This window comes from Acomys russatus, chromosome 4 (genome assembly GCF_903995435.1).
Source record: "Acomys russatus chromosome 4, mAcoRus1.1, whole genome shotgun sequence".
Lineage (NCBI taxonomy): Eukaryota > Metazoa > Chordata > Mammalia > Rodentia > Muridae > Acomys > Acomys russatus.
This window is the reverse complement of record NC_067140.1, coordinates 61,289,587-61,311,749: the sequence shown is the minus strand read 5'-3', so window position 1 is coordinate 61,311,749 and position 22,163 is coordinate 61,289,587. Positions and strand designations below refer to the sequence as shown.

At 43.7% G+C, this 22,163-nt stretch overlaps 1 protein-coding gene across 1 annotated transcript in view; it reads right to left on the bottom strand.

Moving 5' to 3' along the window:
* The window catches only part of Slc12a1 (solute carrier family 12 member 1), an 82,782-nt gene that overhangs the window by 5,639 nt on the left and 54,980 nt on the right, over window positions 1–22,163 (bottom strand). Inside the window, exons 20-24 of the mRNA XM_051144538.1 lie at window positions 20,224–20,306; window positions 10,891–11,031; window positions 6,166–6,297; window positions 5,822–5,933; window positions 4,331–4,417 (exon numbers count right to left, since the gene is read on the bottom strand). Coding sequence (XP_051000495.1) covers window positions 4,331–4,417; window positions 5,822–5,933; window positions 6,166–6,297; window positions 10,891–11,031; window positions 20,224–20,306 — 555 coding nt within the window. The remainder of the gene's footprint in view (window positions 1–4,330; window positions 4,418–5,821; window positions 5,934–6,165; window positions 6,298–10,890; window positions 11,032–20,223; window positions 20,307–22,163) is intronic.

The window sequence follows — 22,163 nt, the reverse complement described above, 5'->3', positions numbered from 1 at the left end:
TCTCTGTGTAGCTTTGGCCATCCTGGACTCACTTCTGTAGACCAGGCTGGCCTCGAACTCACAGTGATCTGCCTGCCTCTGCCTCTGCCTCCCGAGTGCTGGGATTAAAGGCATGCGCCACCATACCCGGCTTCCAGCCAGGTGATCTTAAAGCAGCACATAGTTTCCATTCTCGTTTACCTGATTTTTCTTTCCTTTTTTTAAGTTAAAAAAAAAAAAAACCCAAGTTATTTATCTTTATTTTATATGCATGGGTGTTTTGCCTGCCTGCATGCATGTTTATGTACCACATATGCCTGATGCCCAGGGAGACCAGAACAGGGCATTGGATCTCCTGGAACTGGAGTTAATAGATGGTTATTGGCCACTATGTAGGTCTTAATGCCGGGCCATCTCTCCAGGCCCCAGGTGATTTTTTTAAAGTACTTTTTAATTGACCCTCAGCCACATCTGTAATATCTGTTGTTAAATATGAGGGAGGATTAATTTAGTATTTTTAAAACTACTAATAGCTGTGCTGCCTTCTCCATCATTTCCTTCCTGCCACTGTTAATGCTGCTTTAACTGCATAAACTTTCTCCCTGAGAGAGGAAAGGAAAGGAGCAAATTATGTATTTTCATTTCAAAAATAGGATATTAATTTAAAATTTTCTCCTCGGTTCACATGAGATTTCATCTTTCACAGTAATATAGTTGTTTTTTTGTTTTTTGTTTTTTGGTTGGTTGGTTGTTTTTTGACTACGCTACAATGTAGCATCTTTAAGCTAAATTATCTAGTTAATTGCTTTCAGTTTCTCTTTGATTTCCATATAAAGATTGTTGTCTTTGACCCATGACTTTTAATTCGGTTTATACAATAAGAATGAAATAAACACAACGCATACTATGTTCCCCAGGCTCAATCATTTTCTCACTTAGTCGGCATTTGTTCTGTCTTCATCCCTGCCCCTCCCATATTTAGAAATAAGGTCTTTATGCCAAAATGCCTCTGACATGGCTTACCAACATTTCAGGTATTGAAAGATGTACTAAGGGTGATTGAAAGTTTAACACTAGCTTTCCACAAGCATATCATTGTCAAACTGTTATCCACTTTGCATAACACCAGGTGAGCCAGACATAAATAGAGATCTGGGGAAAGTTGTTAATGGTGGTGAAGACTGCTCAGCCAAAAAGGCCATCATGGGTGCTGAAATTGGGACAGTATTCTCTCTCTCTCTTTTTAAAGACCTGTTTATCTATGTATTTTATGTATATGAGCACTCTGTCTTTATGCACAGCAGAAGAGGAAATCAGATCCCATTACAGATGGTTGTGAACTACCATGTGGGTACCGGAACTTGAACTCAGGACCTCTTTAAGAGCAGCCAGTGCTCTTAACCACTGAGCCATCTCTCCGTCCGCTGGGACAGTATTCTCTTGATGGCTTAGTTTGGTTGCCTGGGGCTATGCCCATCTAAAAGAACTTTCTTGGACCAAATGACATCTTCCTGTTCTAAACCAGGGCTGCTTTTAAATCCTGGGACATGAGTTGCCAGCAGGGTACCTGGCATTTTACAAAGGGATATGGCCGACACAAGGTAGAAGGGTGAGAGATGAGGATGGATGGCTTTTCTTCACACTCCTGGCCGATGGCCTCTTTTCTCAGGACAGTGTTCAATGGCCACCACAGCTCTTTTACCTTCGTAAGGACAGATGTGTTCCCCTGTATCTTCTTTGCAACCTTGACTCAGCAGAGAGAAAAATCTGTGAATTTCTAAAGCCTAAGTTACTGGTTTCTGAAGGAAGAGAAGCAGTTCTCTTTTCAGGTGGATAACGGCATTAAGTGAGGGACACCCATGGTGTGTGGACTAAAATTTAGATACAAGGGATAAAAATTAAAATGCCCTGAGAAGAGGGGAGCATGGGGCAAGGGTCAGCATTGCAAGATGATGTGTGTCTGCACTATGACAGTAGGTTCTCCCAGAATGGAGAGGCCGGTTAATAATGGTGACACAGCACACACTCAATGGCAGAACAGCACAGGGAGGAAGGCAGGGTGGTTGGCTGCAGCAGCTGACTGGAGGCTAGGATGGGCTCTCTGAGTGGAAAAAAACTAGGTTGAGCAGTAAAGAGATGAGGAAGAAGAGAAACAACTACCTATTTACAAAGATAGATAAGGAAGGCAAATTCTGCTACTGCAAAAAACAGGCAGCCAATCCGTGCTCAGCATAGAAGAAGGGCTTAAAGGGAGGCAGTGTCTACCCTCCAGATGATGGGAAGTGGCTCGGCCTTGATGTACAGTGATAGCTAACCCTGCCACTAATGGCTTCCCGCTAAATATTGTTCAGCCTGTTCTGTTATGAAGGATCCATGTCCACCAACTATAGAGCCACACACTGAGCCTGTTGGGTCACATGACTAAAAATGCCACAAGGCATTGGCAAGTCTTCAAGTGAAAAGAGACTGAGTGACAGCCCAGTTCAGAACAGTATTTCCACTCACCAAAGGGAATTATAAATATGTTGTTTTACTTACATGCTTGTAAGTGCAGAAGTAAACAGTGCTAGGCATTTGAGGTATGTATGACACAAGGAAACATTATAAAACATATCCGGTTAGCCCTGTCAGTGTCAGCTTCCTTATTAATGAAGGTGCTTTGAAAAGCATTCTATCCAACCCATAGCCTTAGCGAGGGCGTGGGCACACTGAACAAGATGAAGTTCAAGTTCATCTGGTCAGTAAAGTGCATCTGAAGCCTGATTATTTTTAGATATTTATCAAGTTCATACAGATAACACTATACCACAAGAAGGGAAGAGGTGAGAAGTCTTGGAGATTGCAGAAATGCGGCTCTTGGAGAATTGCCAGAGGGGGGCTGGAGAGATGGCTCAGAGGTGAAGAGCACTGGCTGTTCTTCCAAAAGTCCTGAGTTCAATTCCCAGCATCCACATGGTGGCTCACAACCATCTGTAATGAGATCTGGTGTCCTCTTCTGGTGTGCAAGTGTATATGCAGGCAGAACAGCATATAGATAATAAATAAAGAAATAAAGAAATAAAGAAAATAAAGAAAGAAAGAAAGAAAGAAAGAAAGAAAGAAATAGCCAGAGGAAGCAGAAACAGTGGTCAAAGAAAGTGCAATGGGACTCTAGGACCCAAGGCACTTAGAAGCCATCATATGCGACTGTGTATTTTCTTTGTGGGCTCCAGGATATTCTAAGTCAAATGTATTAAATTGTATCCACAAGATATAATGAATATAACTTACTATAAGCAACTGAAAACTTCCTGTAATTGCTAAACTATAAGTCTAAGCAGTTTGTTTAATTTACAATTGACCGTGATTCTAGGCAATATCCTTGCAGCTTTGGGATACCCTGTGAGGATATAACCTATGATACCAGTGGTTTTCAGGTACCACTGTTAGGAACTGAAAGGCTTGTGGTGTGCCCAAGTTCCTATAGTGAAGCCTAGGTGCCCGGTATGGTGAGGTTTGGAGCCATGAGGATGGTGGCCCCATGTGGGTATAAGTGCCTTAGTAGAAGAGAAAGAGATGCCAGAATTCTTTCTCTATCATACAAGGACATAAAAGTGACCAGCTTCAGGCTAGAAAGAGAATCCTCAACAGATACATATCCCAAAGCACCTTGCTTTTGCATTGCCCAGCCTCTAGGACTCAGAAACAAGTGTCTGTTGGTCAAGCTGCCCCAGCCTGTGGCATTTTGTTAATGCCAAAGATAATAATGGGGTTGAGAAATTCAACAATTGATAAGGATTAAAATGCTGCCATGCGGCCATGCGGGGTGGCATACCCCTTTAATTCCAGCACTCCAAAGGCAGAGGCAGGAGGATCCCTGTGAGTTCAAGGCCAGCCTGGTCCAGGACAGCCAAGGCTAACAGAGAAACCCTGTGTCAAAAACAAAAACAAACTAACAAACAAAAAAGCCTACCATATTTTGAAGACATTTAAGTGATCATTTCAGCTTTCCCAGCTTTCTATTTTTGGGAGTGGAGCTTATAAATCACCTTCCTATGTCTCAGGTAGTTTTAGAGCAGGCCTTAAGCATTGAGCCCTGTAGTGCCTAAAGCCTAAAATAGCCCTGGGATGGGGGCTCTTTCCTCAAGTTTCTCACCATAGTCCTCTTTTCTCTATTAAAATGGATTGGGTGGCTCTGTGTCATAGTTATCAAGAAGTATTTCTTTAATATCTGTCAAGAAGACATTACAGTAAATGTGTTATATTTTCACCCTTTGTTAAGCAACATGAAAGACAGAGAGAGAGAGAGAGAGAGAGAGAGAGAGAGAGCGCGGGCAGGGCTGGTCAGCGGAGCCTGCTAAACAATTCATACCTCTCTTTGTTTGGCTTAATGTTGATGTCTCCAATTATATGGATGTCTGCAAATTTTATCCTAAATTTGCTGAGAAGAGAAGCCATTCTGAAAAAAAGGAGAAACACACATCAATTGTGCCTATGTAATTACTCTCTATCAAAAGTGTCTTTGTGTTTGACTTAAAGTATCAAAGGCAATCAGCATAGCTTTCAGACAGAGGCTTTCCAGTTTTGAGATGTTAAGTGTGATCCAAGCTGTTCCCCTGAAGGCATAAAGGCATAAAGTTGGTCGAGGTGGCGTGCACCTGCTATCTCAGTGCCCCGACATCAGAGGACTGGGGTTAGGCCACACTGGACTGTGGAGTAAGTTCCAGGCCAGCCTGACATACTCAGGGACACCTTGTGATAAGAATAACACCCAAGAACTAAAAGTAGAAAAGCCCAGTAGACACAGAAAACAGAAAGAGCGAAGCAAGATCTGTGTTCATTTTCGCAGGAGAGAACGCTCTCCATGTCCTCAGCCAGGCAGAATGTGCTAATTCTTACTGCCAGAAGGCTTTATAAACTTGCCGACAGACTTAGTTTCAGTATATAGCTCTATGTTGTTTCTCCCTGAAAGTTGGTAATTTTAACTTAAAGTTAGAGAATCTTGTAAAGGTAATACAAAGACTCCTAGACTTATGTGGATTTCTCCAGTGTGGTTTGTTATCCTCTTTGCTTCTTTCTCTTTATACCTATCTGTCCATCCACTTCTTAAAAGAATCAATAAATGCAATATTATTGTATGAACACTATAATATTTTCATTGAAAGTAAATATGTAAATATAAATATATTCTTGCTATAAAATGTGAGTGTACGTGTGGGTATGCCATAAGTACATTCTTCTGAGAGGGGGAAGAACTGATGGAATGAAAGGCCTGTCATTAGTGTGAGTTTCTGGAAGTTACAGAGCTCAGGACTTAGGTCTGCCATGCAGGATGGAGAGCTGCTGCTGGTGTCTTCCCAGGCTTTCCCATGGCAGTTATGAGTACACCATGCTCTTGGCTGTTTGTCATTCTCACATGTACACATCAGCTCCCAGGGGCTGCATTAACGAAACACTACAAAGATACACGATGCAACTTTACTTAAAAGTGTCTTTCCTTCTTTCTTTCTTTCCATTCTCTCTCTCTCTCTCTCTCTCTCTCTCTCTCTCTCTCTCTCTCTCTCTCTCTCTCCCTCCTTCCCCCTCTTTCCCTCTCTTTTTTCTTTTTCTTTTTCCAAGACAGGGTGTCACTATGTAGCCCTGGCTTGCCAGGAACTCAACATGTAGACCAGGTTGGCCATAAACTTCCTACAAAGTCCAGGCTCAACTCAAGAGATCTGCCTGCCTCTGCCTCCCCAGCGCTGAGAATTAAGGCTCATGCCATCACACCCAGCTGCCTCAGAGACGGTTAGAGAACTGAAAAGGAAAGCAGCAGAGCAGCCCACCCTCAGAAGGGTGGAAAGGCGCGCCACACACTACTCACGAAATTTTTTCCTCTTCGATGCGGTTGATCTTTCCTCCAACATAGATCCTTAACTTACAGTCTTTCCATTTTTTTCTGAGAGTCAAGATATACGGGATAAGAAGTGTTAACCCTGGAATAAAGAGTAAATTGCAACAGAAAGGATGAGAGAAATGGAGAGAGAGAGGAAAAAAAACGAAAGCATTACTTTTATTCATTCCCATTACCATAGCTGTTAAATGACGTATGGCCTTCGGGAACTCAGAAATGAGGTTCTCAAACCGACGTCCTTTGCATAGACAAGCACTTGGTTCTATAGCACAGCAGGAGTTCTGCTCCCCAGTGAACATTTTTGGATAACTCACCTCCATCATCAAATAACCACCAAACATCAATAGTTCCTTTTCCTTGTTTCTTTTTAAACTGAGCGCTGGCTTCAACCAGTTTCTGATTGAACTCCCCGACGTGCATCGACTGGATGGTGTTGATGTTGCTGTCTGAAACGGAGGACACAGTGATGCATCTGTTTGTCTTTCGAGGACAGAAACAGTGGGCTGTTTTTAGATCCTTCTCACTAATCACAATGGAATTACAGTTTAGGCGTGTAGTGCCTTAACCTTCAAAGATACCCCCACAAGCTTATATTTTGAGGTTGTTTTCTCTCCTTGCTGGTGGTGCTGTTTTGGGGAGGCTGAGGAGCCTTTAAGGGGCTCAGCCTTGTGGGAAAGAGTAGCCCAGTGAGAGGTGGGCCTTATGTTATAGCCTGGCTTCCCCAATGTGAACAGCATATGCCTTGGTCTTCTGCTGCCAAACATGAAGCCATGGTGGCTTGGCTTGTCCATTCTGATGGGCTAACGCTTTTGAAGACATGAGCCAAAGTAAGCCTTTCCTCCTTTAGGGTGATTTTTGCCCTGTCTTGTTTCTGTTCAGGGGATCATGAAATAATAAGCAGTGTCCACATTTGGATGGTTGGGAAGGGAGAACAAAGTGTCCACATGTGACACATATGTAGAAAGAATGCTATTGGGGATGAAGGAGGGGATGGGAAATCAGGGAAAAACAACAAAAAGAACTTTGTTTGAAAAAGATTATAATAAAACCTAATTCTGTATACATTAATAAAAACATTCTTTTTAGAAGAAGAGAGCTACAAAAGCAGTTTTCCTGTGGGATGTCTTAGCCCAGCTATGCTCCACTTATGAATGCAGTGTGTGGCGATGCTAGGTCCCCAGCCTTCTAAAATTTTAGAATGGAACAAATACTTTCAGATTTACTTTAAATTAGAATGTGTGGTGATTGGTTTTTCTAAAGAAAGGGATAGGGGACTGAGGAGGCCACTTTGTTGTCAAAGTGCTGGCTTCAAAGAATCCCATGGAAAAAATGACATGAGTGGTGGCACGTGCAATCCCAGCCCTGAGGAGATGATTCCTGGAGTGCACTGGCCAACCAGCCTGCCTTGCCTGGAGAATCCCTGGCCAGTGAGAGGCTCTGCCTCAAAGTGGATGGATACCTTTCTTGAGGATGACACCCACAGCTGTCCTCTGGCCTCCACATACACGTGCACTGTATGACATCCATCCACCCATCCACCCATCCACCCACCCATTCACCCACCCATTCACCCATCTACCTATCCATCCATCCATCAATGCATCCATCCATCCATCCTCCACCCATCCTTCCATCCACCCATCCATCCACCTATCCATCCATCCATCCACCCATCCATCCACCCATCCATCCATCCACCCACCCATCCATCCATTCATGCATGCATCCATCCATCCATCTACTCATCCATCCACCCATCCACCTATCAATCCACTCATCTATACATCCATCCACCCTCCATCCACCCATCCACCCACCTATCCACCCATCCACCCACCCATCCACCCACCCATCCATCCACTCATCCCTCCATCACTCCATCGTCCACCCATCCATGCATCCATCCATCCACCCATCCATCCACCAATCCATACATCCATCCATCCATACATACATGTACACATTTACACACATGGACATAAACTATCCTTTCCTTGGAGATTTCACTCACTTAAGCACAGTTTTGTCATAAGCCCCATGAAGGTCTGGATTTCAATTTTCCAGGGACTATATACATCTTGAATTCTATCTGTTTCTGTAACTAGCTTGACTCACATCTGTTTCCTTTTCAAGAGTTTGTGAAGCCAAAGCTGTGGATTTGAGTTGTATGAATTTTTGCTAATGGTATAAAAAAAATCTAGAACACATAAGTAAAACAAAACAAAACAAAACAAAAACAAAAACAAAAACAAAAACAAAAAATGCTTTGAGTTGTAATTAAGGACAGATGCATATATAATACTTAGAAGTGTTGAAAATTTTTCTAAAATACTTATTTACTTATTAACTTGTTTGAAATTATTTTTATTTATGTGCATGTGCTCATACTTGCGTGTGCACTATGTGCACATGAGTGCAGGTGCCCACATAGGTCAGAGGTATTGAATCCTCATAGAACTGGAATTACATGCTGTGAGCTGCCTGATGAGGGTGCTGGGACTCGAACATAGGTCATCCGGAAGAGCGGCCAGTACTCTAGACACCGAGCCATCTCTTCTGTCTCATGTTTAATAATTGTTGACTCTGACAGGAATACAGAGAAGGAGTATTGGGAGAGAGGCCTATTTCCTAACTTGTCACTGGGGATTCTTTGGCACGCTGTCTATATTATTTCTAGGTTTGTTCGTTTTTTTTTTTTTTTTTTTTTTTTTTGCTTTTGAGAGTTGGCTCTAGTGCAAAGAGGCAGCCTCCTCTTTCTTTAGAGCTCCGCCTCTTTAGAGCTCTGCCTATTTAGAGCTTTGCCCCTCAGAGCGAGTACTGAAGATGTTTTGCCAGGTTGTGGGCCTTTATATCTATAGGATTGCTGAGAAAGAAAGTAAATTTATTTGTAGAATGAGCCAAACTCTGCCCTTACTTCTGTGCAAATCAAAGCATCTAGAGGAATCATTAGGAGAGCCTGCAGGTTTGGCCTTGATCTAGAGCTCAAAAGAGTTGTCGCCACTTCATGCCCAGCATGGTGTAGGCCCCCTGTAGAGCAGTGCTTGAATTCTGAAGTATTAAAGTACACAGCATTATGACTTTGTTTTTCTGAACACCAAGGCAGGTTGACATTCGGAAAAGTATCTTTCTACCAAAGCAAGTGCTGTGATGGAGGACTGGCCTTCCAGAACAAACACACTTTGCTTACATGGATGACGCCAGTGCTCCCCTCTCAATGAGAAGGAGGGGAGCTTTGACCTTGAGCTTTCTGTTGCTTTTCTAGACATGTCACTTAATAGAGATTAATATTACAAATAAAACAACTATGGGAAAAGAAATAATTTATAAAGCATTATTGCTAATTACAAACTTGAGGCGTTTATTCATTTCTGCACATGTGCATGTGTGGGCACACATGTGCCATGGCATGCATCTGGAAGTCAGAGGACAACTGGGGCAGGGGAATTAGTTTTCTTATTTCACGGTGTGAGTTCCAGGGACTAAACTCAGGTCGTCAGGCCTGGTGGTAGGCGTCTTAATGTGCCAAGCCATCTCATAAGCCCTTCTCTCTAATTTTAATCTCACATTCCAACTTCAGATTCAAATATATCATTCTCATGGGAAAATTTTTATATATACACATACGTACACACATACACACACATATACACACATGTATGCACCATACATATGTACCTATGTATGTGTGTACCAATGTGTTTGTACGTATGTATGTATGTATGCATGTGTGTGTATATATGTATGTATTGAGACAGAGTCTCCCTATACAGCTCTGGATGTACTGGAACTCACTCTGTAGACCAGGCTGGTCTCAGACTCACAGAGCTCTGCCTGCCTTTGCCTCCCAGGTGGTGGGATCAAAGGTGTGTGCCACCATGTGGGGAGGGCAATGATATTTTAAAGTGCATGAGAAGGAGCTGGAGAGATGGCTCAGCTCTTTCAAGGGACAAAAGTTCAGTTCCCAGTAGCCATGTACCCATGTGAGGTAGCTTATAAACCCCAGCTCTAGGGCACCTGGTGTCTTCTTCTGGCACTCACACACAGAGGCACACACACATAAATTACAAACAAATCTTTTTTTTTTTTTTTTTTTTAACGGTGGGAAAAATTAAGCTTCGCACAGTCTGTGGAATAAATTGTGTTTGTGTTTCCTGCCATCCTCATATTAAAGGTGGGATTTCAACCCTGGGCTTTGTACAGTAGCACAAGCCAACAGAATTGGAACTATTTACAGGTCAAGAAGTGGTCTTTTAGAGCTGGTTGTTACCCTAGACTAGGAGCGGGCAAAGCTTCCTTTGGATCCTGCTGTTGGGCCAACAGCGGAAGAGCACCGTTTGTATTCTGATTCTCTACCAGCAGAGGGCGCAGTGGACACCCATTAAACTTTTAAGAAACACTCCTTTAAGGAAAGAAGGCACATTTCAAAAGTACATAAATAAACCTCCCATTTCTACAACTTGAACAAATTCTCTCATTTTTGATTCTCTGTCCTCCGGATGCCTTCCAGACACCCAGAGATAAGCTTACCACTAGACCAAAACTACAGGTAGGACTTGGTGTGAGTGAACCTTCCAGTCTCTCATTCTCATGCCTCGCTGTATCCCCTTTGCCTAGTGCACTGGCCCTGACACATCTGCGAGGTAAGGATTGTATAGACAAAACTGATGGGCATCACTGGTTCTTAATGTTCTATTTTCACTTCTCAGCATACATTTCTATTCTGACATGGTCAGCACGTATAAGGATGAGGTAACTCCAAGTCCAGTTACTGTATATATGCATATGTGTATATAATTACTGTAAATATGTATATTCATATATATGTACACAATTACTGTAAATATGTAGCATATTTACAGTAATTATTATAATATATGTTACAGTAAATTGGCATAGAGTGCTTCCTGATGCTGCCTTCCTGGAAGAGAAGTTTTGGTGTCTGCCCACACTCAGTGTCTGAGACGCTTCTTCTGACCTCTTGTGATGCTCACTAAAGCTCTCATCATGGAGTCGCGCTCTTAAGGCCTAAGCATGCTTACCTTTCTTAGGGGCTGGCTTGGTAATGCTCAGCTTGCCAGCCTTCTTAAACAAGCCTCGAATGCCTCCGCCGCCCTCCTCACATTCGTCTTTGATCGCGGCCTCCAGAGCCAACCTCTCCTGCTCTAGTTTCTCCAGTTCATCTGAAGAGAGCAGTCACTGTCAGCAACTTCACTCAGGGGAACAAAGTCTCCAGGTACAATCTTATAAACACGTCTACCATTTCACATAATTATGCAATGGTGTGATATTTTTTTCCCCGATGATCATTAAAAAGTAAGGATTTCAGTAAATTGTATTCAGGAAGTAGTAACTGCTAGCTCAGCAAAACAGCCCCATGTATGAAGTCATGTGAGGGCAGGAAAGGCTAGTTTTTATTTATTGCTTTATGCCACCATCCAGAGAATTCAACTTAGCGAGATGTCATCACTGCTAAATCACTGACTTAATGCTCAAGTTACCAGGTAAAATTTCCCTTTTTCTGTCTTTCTTTTTTTCTTTTTGTTTTTCAAGACAGGGTTTCTCTGTGTAGTCTTTGCTGTCCTGGACTTGCTTTGTAGAGCAGCCTAGCCTTGAGCTCACTGCCTGCCTCTGCCTCTGCCTCTGTCTCTGCCTCTGCTGGGGTTAAAGGTGTGCCACTACCATGCCCAGCCCACCAGGTAAAATTTTCAACAAGCAGAAGTATTCTGGGCATGTATGCTGGGCTTCCATGTATGTTGGGCATGTATCTGCACATAGCAAGGTCCCAGCACTCTGGAGACAGAGGTAAGTGGATCTCTGTGAGTTCAAGGTCAGCCTGGTCTACAAAGTGAGTTCAGGACAGCCAAGATAACATAGAGAAACCCTGTCTCGAAAAAACAAAAACCAAAAAAATCCCCCCAAAACAAAACAAAAAACAGAAAGAAAAAAAAAAAAGAATGAAAAAAAAAGAAAGAAAGAAAGAAAGAAACAAAACCAAGAGCAAAAAATTTCAGAAAGATAGCTGGCCCTGCTGGTGTACACATGTAATCCCAGCACTTGGGAGGTGGAGACAGAAAGTCCAGGAATTCAAGATCTTCCTTGGCCACACATGTGAGTTCAATGCCAGCACAGGCTACAATGAGACTATCTCAAAAGGCCAACCGGGATGGGAGCAAGTTACATAAAGATAATCAGATTATGTGTCTTAAGTGGGGGGAAAAACCCCAAAACTTTATGGCATGAGTGACCAAAGCCAAAGAACGAATCCAAAGTTCAGGTGACAGAAAAGTCACTCACAGCAGGAGTCTAAATCAAAAATCAAACTATGCAAACTTTCTTCAAGCAGGTCCAGGCTCTGATGCCGCATGCAGCTGTCTTTTCCCTTTTTCTGGGCTTTGATTATATTGGAAAAGTTCCTAGCTGATCTTTCTCTGTCTTTCTCTCTCCCTTCCTCCCTCTCTCCTTCCTCCTCTCACTATATAGCATAATATTACCTATAATCTCTCCTTGACCTTAGCAAGGAAGAGTTTATAAACAGTCACGTGACAGTGATGAGGGCTAAAGCATACTCTCGGAAGTTCTGTCAGATCGCCTATATGCTGAGAATCCAGCCTTGGGAAATTAGCCCAGCTCCCGGGGAAAGGGCAGAAAACATAGACACACTGTAACAAAGCCCTGCTAGGGCTTCTGTGAATGCCAGCCCTCGGGACCCGTTGTCTCAGCTCCCTGTGAGCTCCACATTAACTACACCTGTCAGCACCATCACACCCCTTGCGTGCAGGGCTATCCTGCTACACAGAGCCGCTTAGCCCTCTCCAGGTCTTAGCAATTAATCTTTTGCCAGTGGCATGAGATAGAGAGTCAAATCAGCCATGTGGTTCTCCCCAAAGCAGCCATAGGAAGGCTGGGAAACGAGGCTGATGGTATTAGAGTTCAGGCAGGTCGCGTTTGCCCTGATAGTAAAAGGAGAAAAGCATCTACATTGCCGGCGGGGGGTGGGGTTGGGGGTGGGGCCGAGGGGCAAAATCCAGAAGAGCTCTGCAGCTGGCTTTCTGTGACTTCAGTCATTTACTCTTTCTAAGCCTCAGACCTCCCGTGTAATGGAAAATCAGAACGCTTTCCTTTTCCCACCCTAGGAGCTTCGTAAAAAGAATAAACAGCAGTGTGCTTTGACGCTTCAGGAGGAACAGAGCGATGACGTACTCGTTAGGGAGGGTGTTTACGCCCCTTCCGGGCCTGGTTCTTCTCGCGCAAAGCAAGCTAAGTCCTTTGAGAAAGGCCGGGAGTTGTTTTAACACTGCTTACTGCGCGCTCTGTGGGTGCCGCGGTTTACTGTGGGTACTGCGCTTTCCAAACAACGCAGAGATGGTCACTATTATTCTCTTTATTTTGTAGATGAGGAAACCACAGCTCGGAAAGGTTAAAGAGCTTGCATGGCTATCGTAGAGCAACGTCAGGACTTGAGTACAAAGAGGCTAGTTGGACTGTCAGTCTGAGTGGTTCCCAGCAGCCTCTTCATCAGACGAACTACGACATTTGCAGGCACAGGGTGCCAAGCCAAGCCAAGCCACGCCCCCCTTCCCCCTAAAGGCGGTTCTGGAACTTGTCATTTTAGAGAGGACTCTAGAGATCTGGGTTGTAGGGGGAGCTGCCTAGGGGCTCCAGCTGGAGCCTTCACTTCCAGGAGCTCGGCTGTGAGTTTCCTCGAGGCGACTTTAAGGACTGCACGGGGGCGGGAGGGGGCGGGGTGGGGGAAGTTGTCCTCCCTTTTCTTTCTTTGACACGCTCTGTCACACCATGTCCAGCTACTTGTTAGCAGTTAGCTACTAGCCGAGGCACCCTTGTGCTCTGGTTGGGCAAAGATGGTCTAAGTCCTCTCTTGTAAAGGAGTCTGTCATCGGTGCACGCCACGTGACTCCCACAGCTTGTTCCAGGACAAGCAAACTGCAGAACCCCAAGCCCTGGAGACAGACCAAAGTCTGCTCCTACGCTTCAAATTCATTAGTTCCCTTGGAGAGCAGACAGCCTGGTAAAGTCTGTTCTGGTTTGTTGTTGTTGTTGTTTATTTTTTGGTTGTTGTTTTGTTTTGTTTTTCTGAGACAGGGTCTCTCTGTGTTAGCTTTGGCCATCCCGGACTCACTTTGTAGACCAGGCTGGCCTCGAACTCACAGTAATCTGCCTGCCTCTGCAAAGCCTGTTCTGAAGGCTAAAATCAGCTTGCTTAGCTGTCTTGCGTCTCAGGGCCACCTCCAGTGCGCAATGAGCTTTCAATTTTCCGCAGGAGATGATTCTTCATCACTTACTTTGTGGGAGATCCAAGACTGCCATCCCACTGCAGTGTGAAACCGAGGTGGCCCTTTGATGGCCAGGTGCTTGAATTCCACGCGGTGTACGGCATCCCTCTGTTTGCACGGGGAATGAAGAGGAGAATGAAGAGCAGGCTTTGCCAAAATCCTTTAGGAGGGATTCCGGCCAACTGAGTTGCAGAAGTAACCATTAGTCACAAAGGAGGAGGAGCTTCAAGGGAGCCAGGAGGGCGACATTAAAGATTACCCATCCCAGAGCCACAGCCACCGCCACTGCTGTGTTTTGTTTTGTTTTGAGACAGACTCTTCTTTTGTAGCCCAAAAGTCTTCACGTAAGCTGAGGATTTCTCAGCCTGCTCACCCGGAGTGCTGGGGCTGGTGAGCAGGGAGGGCTGGCTTTAGTTATAAAGGAAACTTGCACGTAGACAGTTCAGGTGATTTGTCTGAGGTCACATAGGCAGCGACACGTCTTCGGCATCCAGTTCTAAGATTATTAGCCCCTGCCACCACAGCCTTTGAGTGTCTTTTGTAGCCTCAGCTAGGCTCAAGCTCACTGTGTAGCCTAGGCTGGCTTTCAGTCAACTCTTAATCCTCTTCAGGTTTGTTAGTGCTGGGATTACGGGAATGTGCCACCTCGCCCTATTGCTTAGCTCTCTTTACCAGCGGCTCTCAACCTTCCTAGTGCTGGGAACATTAATACGGTTCCTCATGTTGTGGTGGTGCCCCCCAACAATAAAGTTATTTTCATTTTCACTTCATAACTGTAATTTTGCTTTTGCTATGAATCATAGTAAATATCTGGGGGGGTTGTTTGTTTTGTTTTGTTTTTTTCAAGACAGGGTTTCTCTGTGTAGCCTTGGCTGTCCTAGACTCACTTTGTAGACCAGGCTGGCCTCAAACTCACAATGATCCACCTGCCTCTGCCTCCTGAATGCTGGGATTAAAGGCGTGTGCCACCACGCCTGGCTTAATATCTGTTTTTTCCAATGGTCTTAGGTGACCCCTGTGAAAAAGTCAGTCTACTACTCACAAAGGGCTCTCGACCCACAGGTTGAGAACTTCCACTCTTTACTCTTTTTCAGTGACCCAATATCTGCCTGTCCTTCACTTTTATAGATTTTGAGAGAATCCCAAGGCTAGAAAGGTGGGAGTAGATGACCTTTAGATGGCCATTTGAGAGCAGGTTTTGGATAACTTTCTTCCTGCACATCCCAAAACAATTCTAGTGAGAGCAGATGCTACCACTGCCTTGAAGAGTGGCCACCGTGTTCCTAAGCACTTCGTAAACTGACCACATGGTAACCAGTCAGAGAGACTGTATTTTGAAATTTAATTTAGTTGTCAAAATTGCCTCGTGTGTTCTAATGTGTCTTTTTTTTTTTTAAATGATGTCATTTAGGGGCTTATAATTCACCATCTGCTTTGAGTTTTTAGGGCAGCAGAAGGTGGAGCAGAGAAAGCCAGGGGGCAATCATGTTCCCCCTCCCATTTTACAGCCTCTTCTTTTTTTTCTTTATTCATTTTTAAATTATAACTCTTTCCTTGGTCAATCAACTTTAAGCCACAAATGCTTATATGAATCAGTTGCTGAACTCCAGGTGAAGCCAGGCTGGATGGAAGGCAGGAAGCAAGTCCTGCAGTCTTGCCTTCTAATCAAGCAATTATTTACTGCTTGGCCATCTGTCTTTATTTTGCTAAGCCACTCAATCAGACACAGCAGCATCACCGTGCTCGGAGCGGGTCATAAATCGTGCAGTCCTTACACGGGGTGCTCGACTGCGAATCACACTCTATCACTTTGTTTACCACCAGTGCAATCTGGATCCTTCGCTGTAATTGGAAAACTTGCTAAATACCTCTGGGATGTGAAAAAATATGAAATGCCACATTTTTTTTTTGTGTTGTCAGGCAATAAATTAACTTATTAAGAAGAAGTATTAGTCATCAGTACCGGGTGACTGGCTGCAGTGAACAGTTACGACATTATGAGCGTCAATCTTATTTACACAAAAAGTTATTCTCCCATGAGTCTGTGACACAGTAGAGAAACATTAGCTGGTAAATTACCTAGAAAGCTGATTTCTCCTCACTGCTTTATTAGCTGTAGTATATGGGCTCTGAATCGCTAATGTTTCCCTTAAATTATAATCTGTGATGACACTGCGGTGCCCATGTTGGGAAAGCTATGGTGATAATCATTAACATACTGTAATGCAATACTGAAGATTTATCAGGCTCTTATTAAAGCCTATATTACAGTGTAATATAATGAGCTGCAAGTTTGTTTCTTCTAATCCAAAATCTACTGTGACGCTTATGCCATGAATTCTGGAAGCTTCATAGCAAAGCACGGAGCTGCGGCATCGAGCTCATTTCTATCATTAAGCTTGTCAGCTTCTCTCTCTCTCTCTCTCTCTCTCTCTCTCTCTCTCTCTCTCTCTCTCTTTCTCTCTCTCACATGTTCTCTGTGTATTTGTGTGACATTGCATTTTTGTTTACCTAGATAGCTGGTGCTTGTAGTTATTTTATTAGCATCGAACTGCAGTTCCCGTTTCTCAGCTAAGAAGCAGACATATTTCAGACATCAAAGTTGATCTAAATAGTACTTGTTCTTTGGGGAATTTAAAGAAGCTGTCGAGTTCAGTGCCAGGGTTCCTTGAGAAACACTACAGAGTCTAGTAGTTGTTTCACAGAAATAAACTGATGGGACATTTGGTACCTGGAGCAGCAAGGGTAGATGTGATGTCTGCCAGCTGCACCTCATATGTCAGCTTGAAGACTGACGTAACACACAAAGCAAATGCGTAATCTAAATACAGATTGCATTTGCTCTTCTTCATTCTCACTTTTAGTTAGAAAACACAACAGCAGCAAAGCTGGGGGTGGAGGGGTGGGGTCATAGTAGATAGGCTGCAGGGCTTGGGGGTCTGAGTTGGATGTGATCAGGAAGCCTCCTCCCCGAGCACCGGCTTTCAGAGTGGCAGAAGGTACGGTGCACGCTTCCACAGGAGGGAAGCAGTCAACGGGCTTACCCAGCCCTGAGGCCCATGAACTACAACGCTGGCCAGCATGTAAGACAGCCCTAAAGATGCCATAATGGCACTTACGTCTTGGCAGTAATCAACAGCTGTCTAATTGGACTTAAGACCCACCCAACAAGAGGAAGATCGTCCATGGTACTGGACACCAAGCCAACAGTTACCCAGGACTAGTTAAGTCACGGATCTTAGGGGAGAACCTACCACAGCCACTTTACAAAACCACGTAATTCTTAGCTGCACCCGAAGGGCTTACACTTATGCCCTTAAGTATAGTGTTCATCCATCATAAAAGAAACTTCTGTTTATGGGGGGAGTTGCAGAAAGCCACAACTGACCAAAACTCAGCTAACAACTGATTGTGAGGCGCCCAGCCCCATCTGGTATATCTACGACACAACTTCTGCATGCAAGGCTCAGGGAACATCTCGGAAGAGATGACATAGTGGTTGTAAGAGCCAGAAGGCCAGGAAATCTGCTGTGATGACACCTCAGTAATATGGCGGCCTAAGCAAGGATGTCAACGTGATAACTGTAGAGAAATCCCTTTCACTGCAGTTACCTGTTCCGTGTCAATTATGTTTCATTCACTCTAACTGGGCTGGGCTGCGGTCTCTGACAATGTTGATTATTCCCATGGCTCCCCTGAGACCAGTCACCTGACGCCTTTACCTTTCTGGCCCCTTCCTGCCCTCTTTCTTGGGCTGTCTTTGCATTATGGTCATTTCCATTTCTGCCTTACCTGCGATGGTTTCCTGACTCCATTTGTTGGGGATAGCCATGAAGCTGCCGGGCATTAAAGAGAACTGAGCAGTGAAAATTTATTTCTCACAGTTCTGGAAGTGAGAAGTCCAGCATCAAGGTGTTAACCGAGATAATGACCCCAAGGCTCCTTGCCCTGGCTTGAGGGTGGCTGCATTCCACATGGCAGTGCTTAGCTCTGTGTCCTACCTAACCTCTTTCTGTAAGGGCACTAGAAGAGTTGAACTGTGGTCTATCAACATGGCCCTATTTTACCTTAATTACGGCATTAAAGGGGGATCTCTGGAGACACTTCCATCCCAAGACACTAAGCTCAGGACTCTGGCATGTGAGTTTGGTGGTTAGTCGGGCACAGTTTAACCAACAACATCTAAATCTGGATCTCAGATGTAGGTAGGTAGAACTATTATTGATACTTTCTGAGCTGTTGCCCGTCCTTGCTTCCATTATTGCAGAAATCCTGTTTTGTTTTGTTTTGCTTTGCTTTGTTTTTTGAGACAGGGTTTCTCTGTGTAACAGCTCTGGCTGTCCTAGAACTCTCTCTGTAGACCAGGCTGGTCTTGAACTCACAGAGATCCTCCTGCCTCTGCCTCCCAGGTGCTGGGAATAAAGGCGTGCGCCACCACCACCCGGCTATTGTAGAAATCTTTTTAAAGTATACATTTTAATAGCCTTTTTCCTTGGTGAAATATTTTAAAATGTATCAGAAATATCACCACTCACTCCTAGTAAGTTTGTATATATCTCTCCACCCTTGTAATTTAAAAAATAATTTCTTAGCCTACAATTTTGTAGGTTTCTTTTGACATTTTCATGCATATATACATACATATGTGCATATATACATACATGACACTTTTCATTGTGTCTTGCTCATATTTGTCTCCCCTGACTAGCCTCTGCTGTTTGTCCCTCCCCCTGTCACTGGTCCCCTTTCTTTATACAAATATACTCCCTTCTGCTTTCATGTCACACACAACACATATATGTATGTATATGTGTATGTATGTATGCATGTATGTATGTATGTTTGTTTGTATACTTAAACCTAGATTTCACACGAGAAAATGACATTCCTCTACCCATTCTAGGCCTCTTTGAGTCAAGCCCCAAATGACTGAAATAGTATGAACTTTATACCTCAACTTTGACGATTATACCCTCACTTAAATTCTTCTGAGAGTTCTCAGTGGTGACCGACTATCATCCACCCTTTTAAATATGGCAGAAGAATCTTGGGAAACTCCTGGTCCTGCTTGCCTCATCCTTTCCCCTTCAGGGTACTGATCTGCGCTGGCTGTGTGCACACCCATCTCTTCCTGTTTCTTATTTTAATCTTTCCTCATGTTCACCTCTGGGCAAGATATGCTTATTCTCAAATCTTATTAGTCTTCCGCCCCTCAGCATTGCTTAGTTAACACCCACTCATCTCTTAAATCTCGAATCACATTTCTTCCAGGAACCTCTTTGGGATTGGATGCTTTTCTTCTCATTCACAACATAACGATCACAATAATATACATTTCCCTACTACAGCGCCAGTTTCTTAAGTGTAGAGACCAGGCTTCTTAATATCATTTTATGGTTAACACCAATACAATAGCAATAACAGCAAAACCTCCACTCTGTGAGTTATACAATAGGCATGCCAAAATATCCTGCTGCCTTGGTGTCATTAGAGAATTCCATTAAGAAATTCAGCTGAGGAGGTGGACTCATGTTTTCTTCTAATCTTTCAGAAACTGTCTTTATATGTTCTCTTCATATGCCAATTCTGAGACTAAATTATCTAATTCTGAGACTAAATTATCTCTACCAAATTATCTATAGTGAAGAAGCAACTGCTGATCAGAGTAGGCATTTCTGCCTGGCCATTAGATTAGTGGTTCACAGACAAAGACACTCAAGTTTGTTTCCATGTCAGCTACAAACCAGATCTTGGTCACCTCAAAGGGGGCGGGGAAGGCGACTCCAATTTCTGAAACCTCTTGCAGAAATTAATTTGGCAGCCTACTTTACTGGGGTTGTTTGTTTACCACCACACTGGCTTTGTGGTCCTGCAATAAGCAGAATCGTTGACCACGAGGAGTTAGTTTACATCTCTGATCATGGAAGGCAAAGGCCACCGTGTTAGCCGTGGGACAGCACAGGTGGAGGGCACACACCATGAGCTGAGGTAGAATCGTTGTGTCCACCCTGGGAGCCGTTCTGCTCTTACCACCTAAAACGACTCACCATCTGCTGAGTGGAGAAGGAAGATGCTTCTTACCTTGTACCTGTAGAACTGGGGAAATGTCGAACCCTTGGCTGATTCTGACAATGACCACACCAATCTCAAAGTCAAAGGCGTCACTAAAAGAGGAAGCAACGGTTTGAGTGTTTCCAGTGTTTCTGGGGTTTTGTTGTTGCTGTTGCTTGTTTGTTTTTGTTTTGTTTCATTTTCAAGAAGTGTTTCTTTGTGTAGCCTTGGCTATCCTGGACTCCCTTTGTAGACCACGCTGGCCTCAAACTCAATGCTCTGCCTGCCTCTGCCTCCTGAATGCTGGGATTAAAGGTGTGTGCCATTTCCAGTGTTTTCTTCAGTCTTCACACTTAGAGTAAACATTAAACTCATCTCTGGGATTTTGATGTCATGAATCTATTATAGTTCAGTTTAGGATACAGCTAAGAGCTGATGTCTTTGCGGGGGTGGGGGGGGGTTGTTTTTCCTTCCTCTGCATCTTTAAAAAAAACAACAACAATTTTTAGGTGGAGCTAAGTAGTTGGTCCACCTGAAGCTGATTTGTTCATAGTTCCACTAGTTAGGTATTTTGGTTAAATAATGAATCAGTTATTAAATAATCAAAACAATCTGATATTTAGAATGGAACATTACAGATTTCAATATCTTTTGATCACCATCCTCCCTTTCCTGTCACTGGGAAGACATCTTCAGTGGCATCTGACACCAAGCTTATGGTTTAAAATGCCTCCAGTACAGTACAGCAGTTGGTAGGCAGACGCATGCAGATTTCCGAGTTTTTGGCTAGCCTGGTCTACAAAGTGACTTCCAGGACAGCCAGGCCTGTGTAGATGAAACACTGTCAACAAACTTTTGTTATGGACTCAGCAGAGGCCCTTCACAGTAGTGCTTCCCCTAGAAATTCTATGCACTTGTAGATGGCTCTGATGCCTTTTCAGCACCAGCCTAAGGAGATTAAAGGATACAGAAGAGACAGAAAAACTGCTTGGTTTATCATCTTAGCTCCTGTAGTACATGTTATGAATCTGGAAGCCAGTTTGTTACTTATTTGTGTTAACTAGATGTTTCCCTCTAGAAGTTTTCTTGTTCACTCATCAACAGAACTGAGGCCCAGAAGCCCTACGCCTATGGTCAAGGCTTCTGAGCATAGCCTCCCTCCATAGCATCACTGTAGTCTGGATTGGTCACCATAAGCAACAAGCTTCCAGTAAGAACTGGACCTGAACTTTCAGGGAATGATATGAAGAAGTTCAGCGTAATATAAATATCCACTCAAAATTCAAAACATATATTATCTTCACTTAACAAAATAGGTGTATTTTAACACAGAACTCTACATAGGTGAATCTTGTTTCATTTAAATTTGATTAGAAAGACTAGACAATTTGTTTCACATATAAGAAGTCGATTCTTTCATATACAGATTGATGCCTTTAAAGGGCATCATAATTCCTAAAACCTATGGCTACATTTGCTCACAAGGCAAAGCACTTCGGATATATGATTAGGCCAGGAGCTTTGAGGTGAGGAGGGTACCCTGTGAGATCTGCCTGGGCCAGATATAGTGACAAGGGTTCTTGAATGAAGTTGAGAGACAGCAGAGGTTGGTGTTGGTAGAATGTGGCCACCAGCCATATCCACTCGTGGGCAGCTTCTAGAAGCTGGAAAGGCAAGGTAGGACTTGGTGCTAGAGCCTTCTATAGACAATTTAGCCTGGTCTACTTTGATTTGGGCATAGTAAGATATGTGTTGGACTTCTAACTCATCAAATGGTAAGATGATAAAACTTTGCTGTCTTAAACACCATCAAAATCTAAGACAGGGGATGGAGAGATGGCTCAGAGGTTAAGAGCACTGTCTGTTCTGCTAAAGTCCTGAGTTCAATTCCTTGCAACCACATGGTGGCTCACAACCATCTATAATGAAATCTGGTGCCCTCTTCTGGTGTGCAGGTATACATGTGGGCA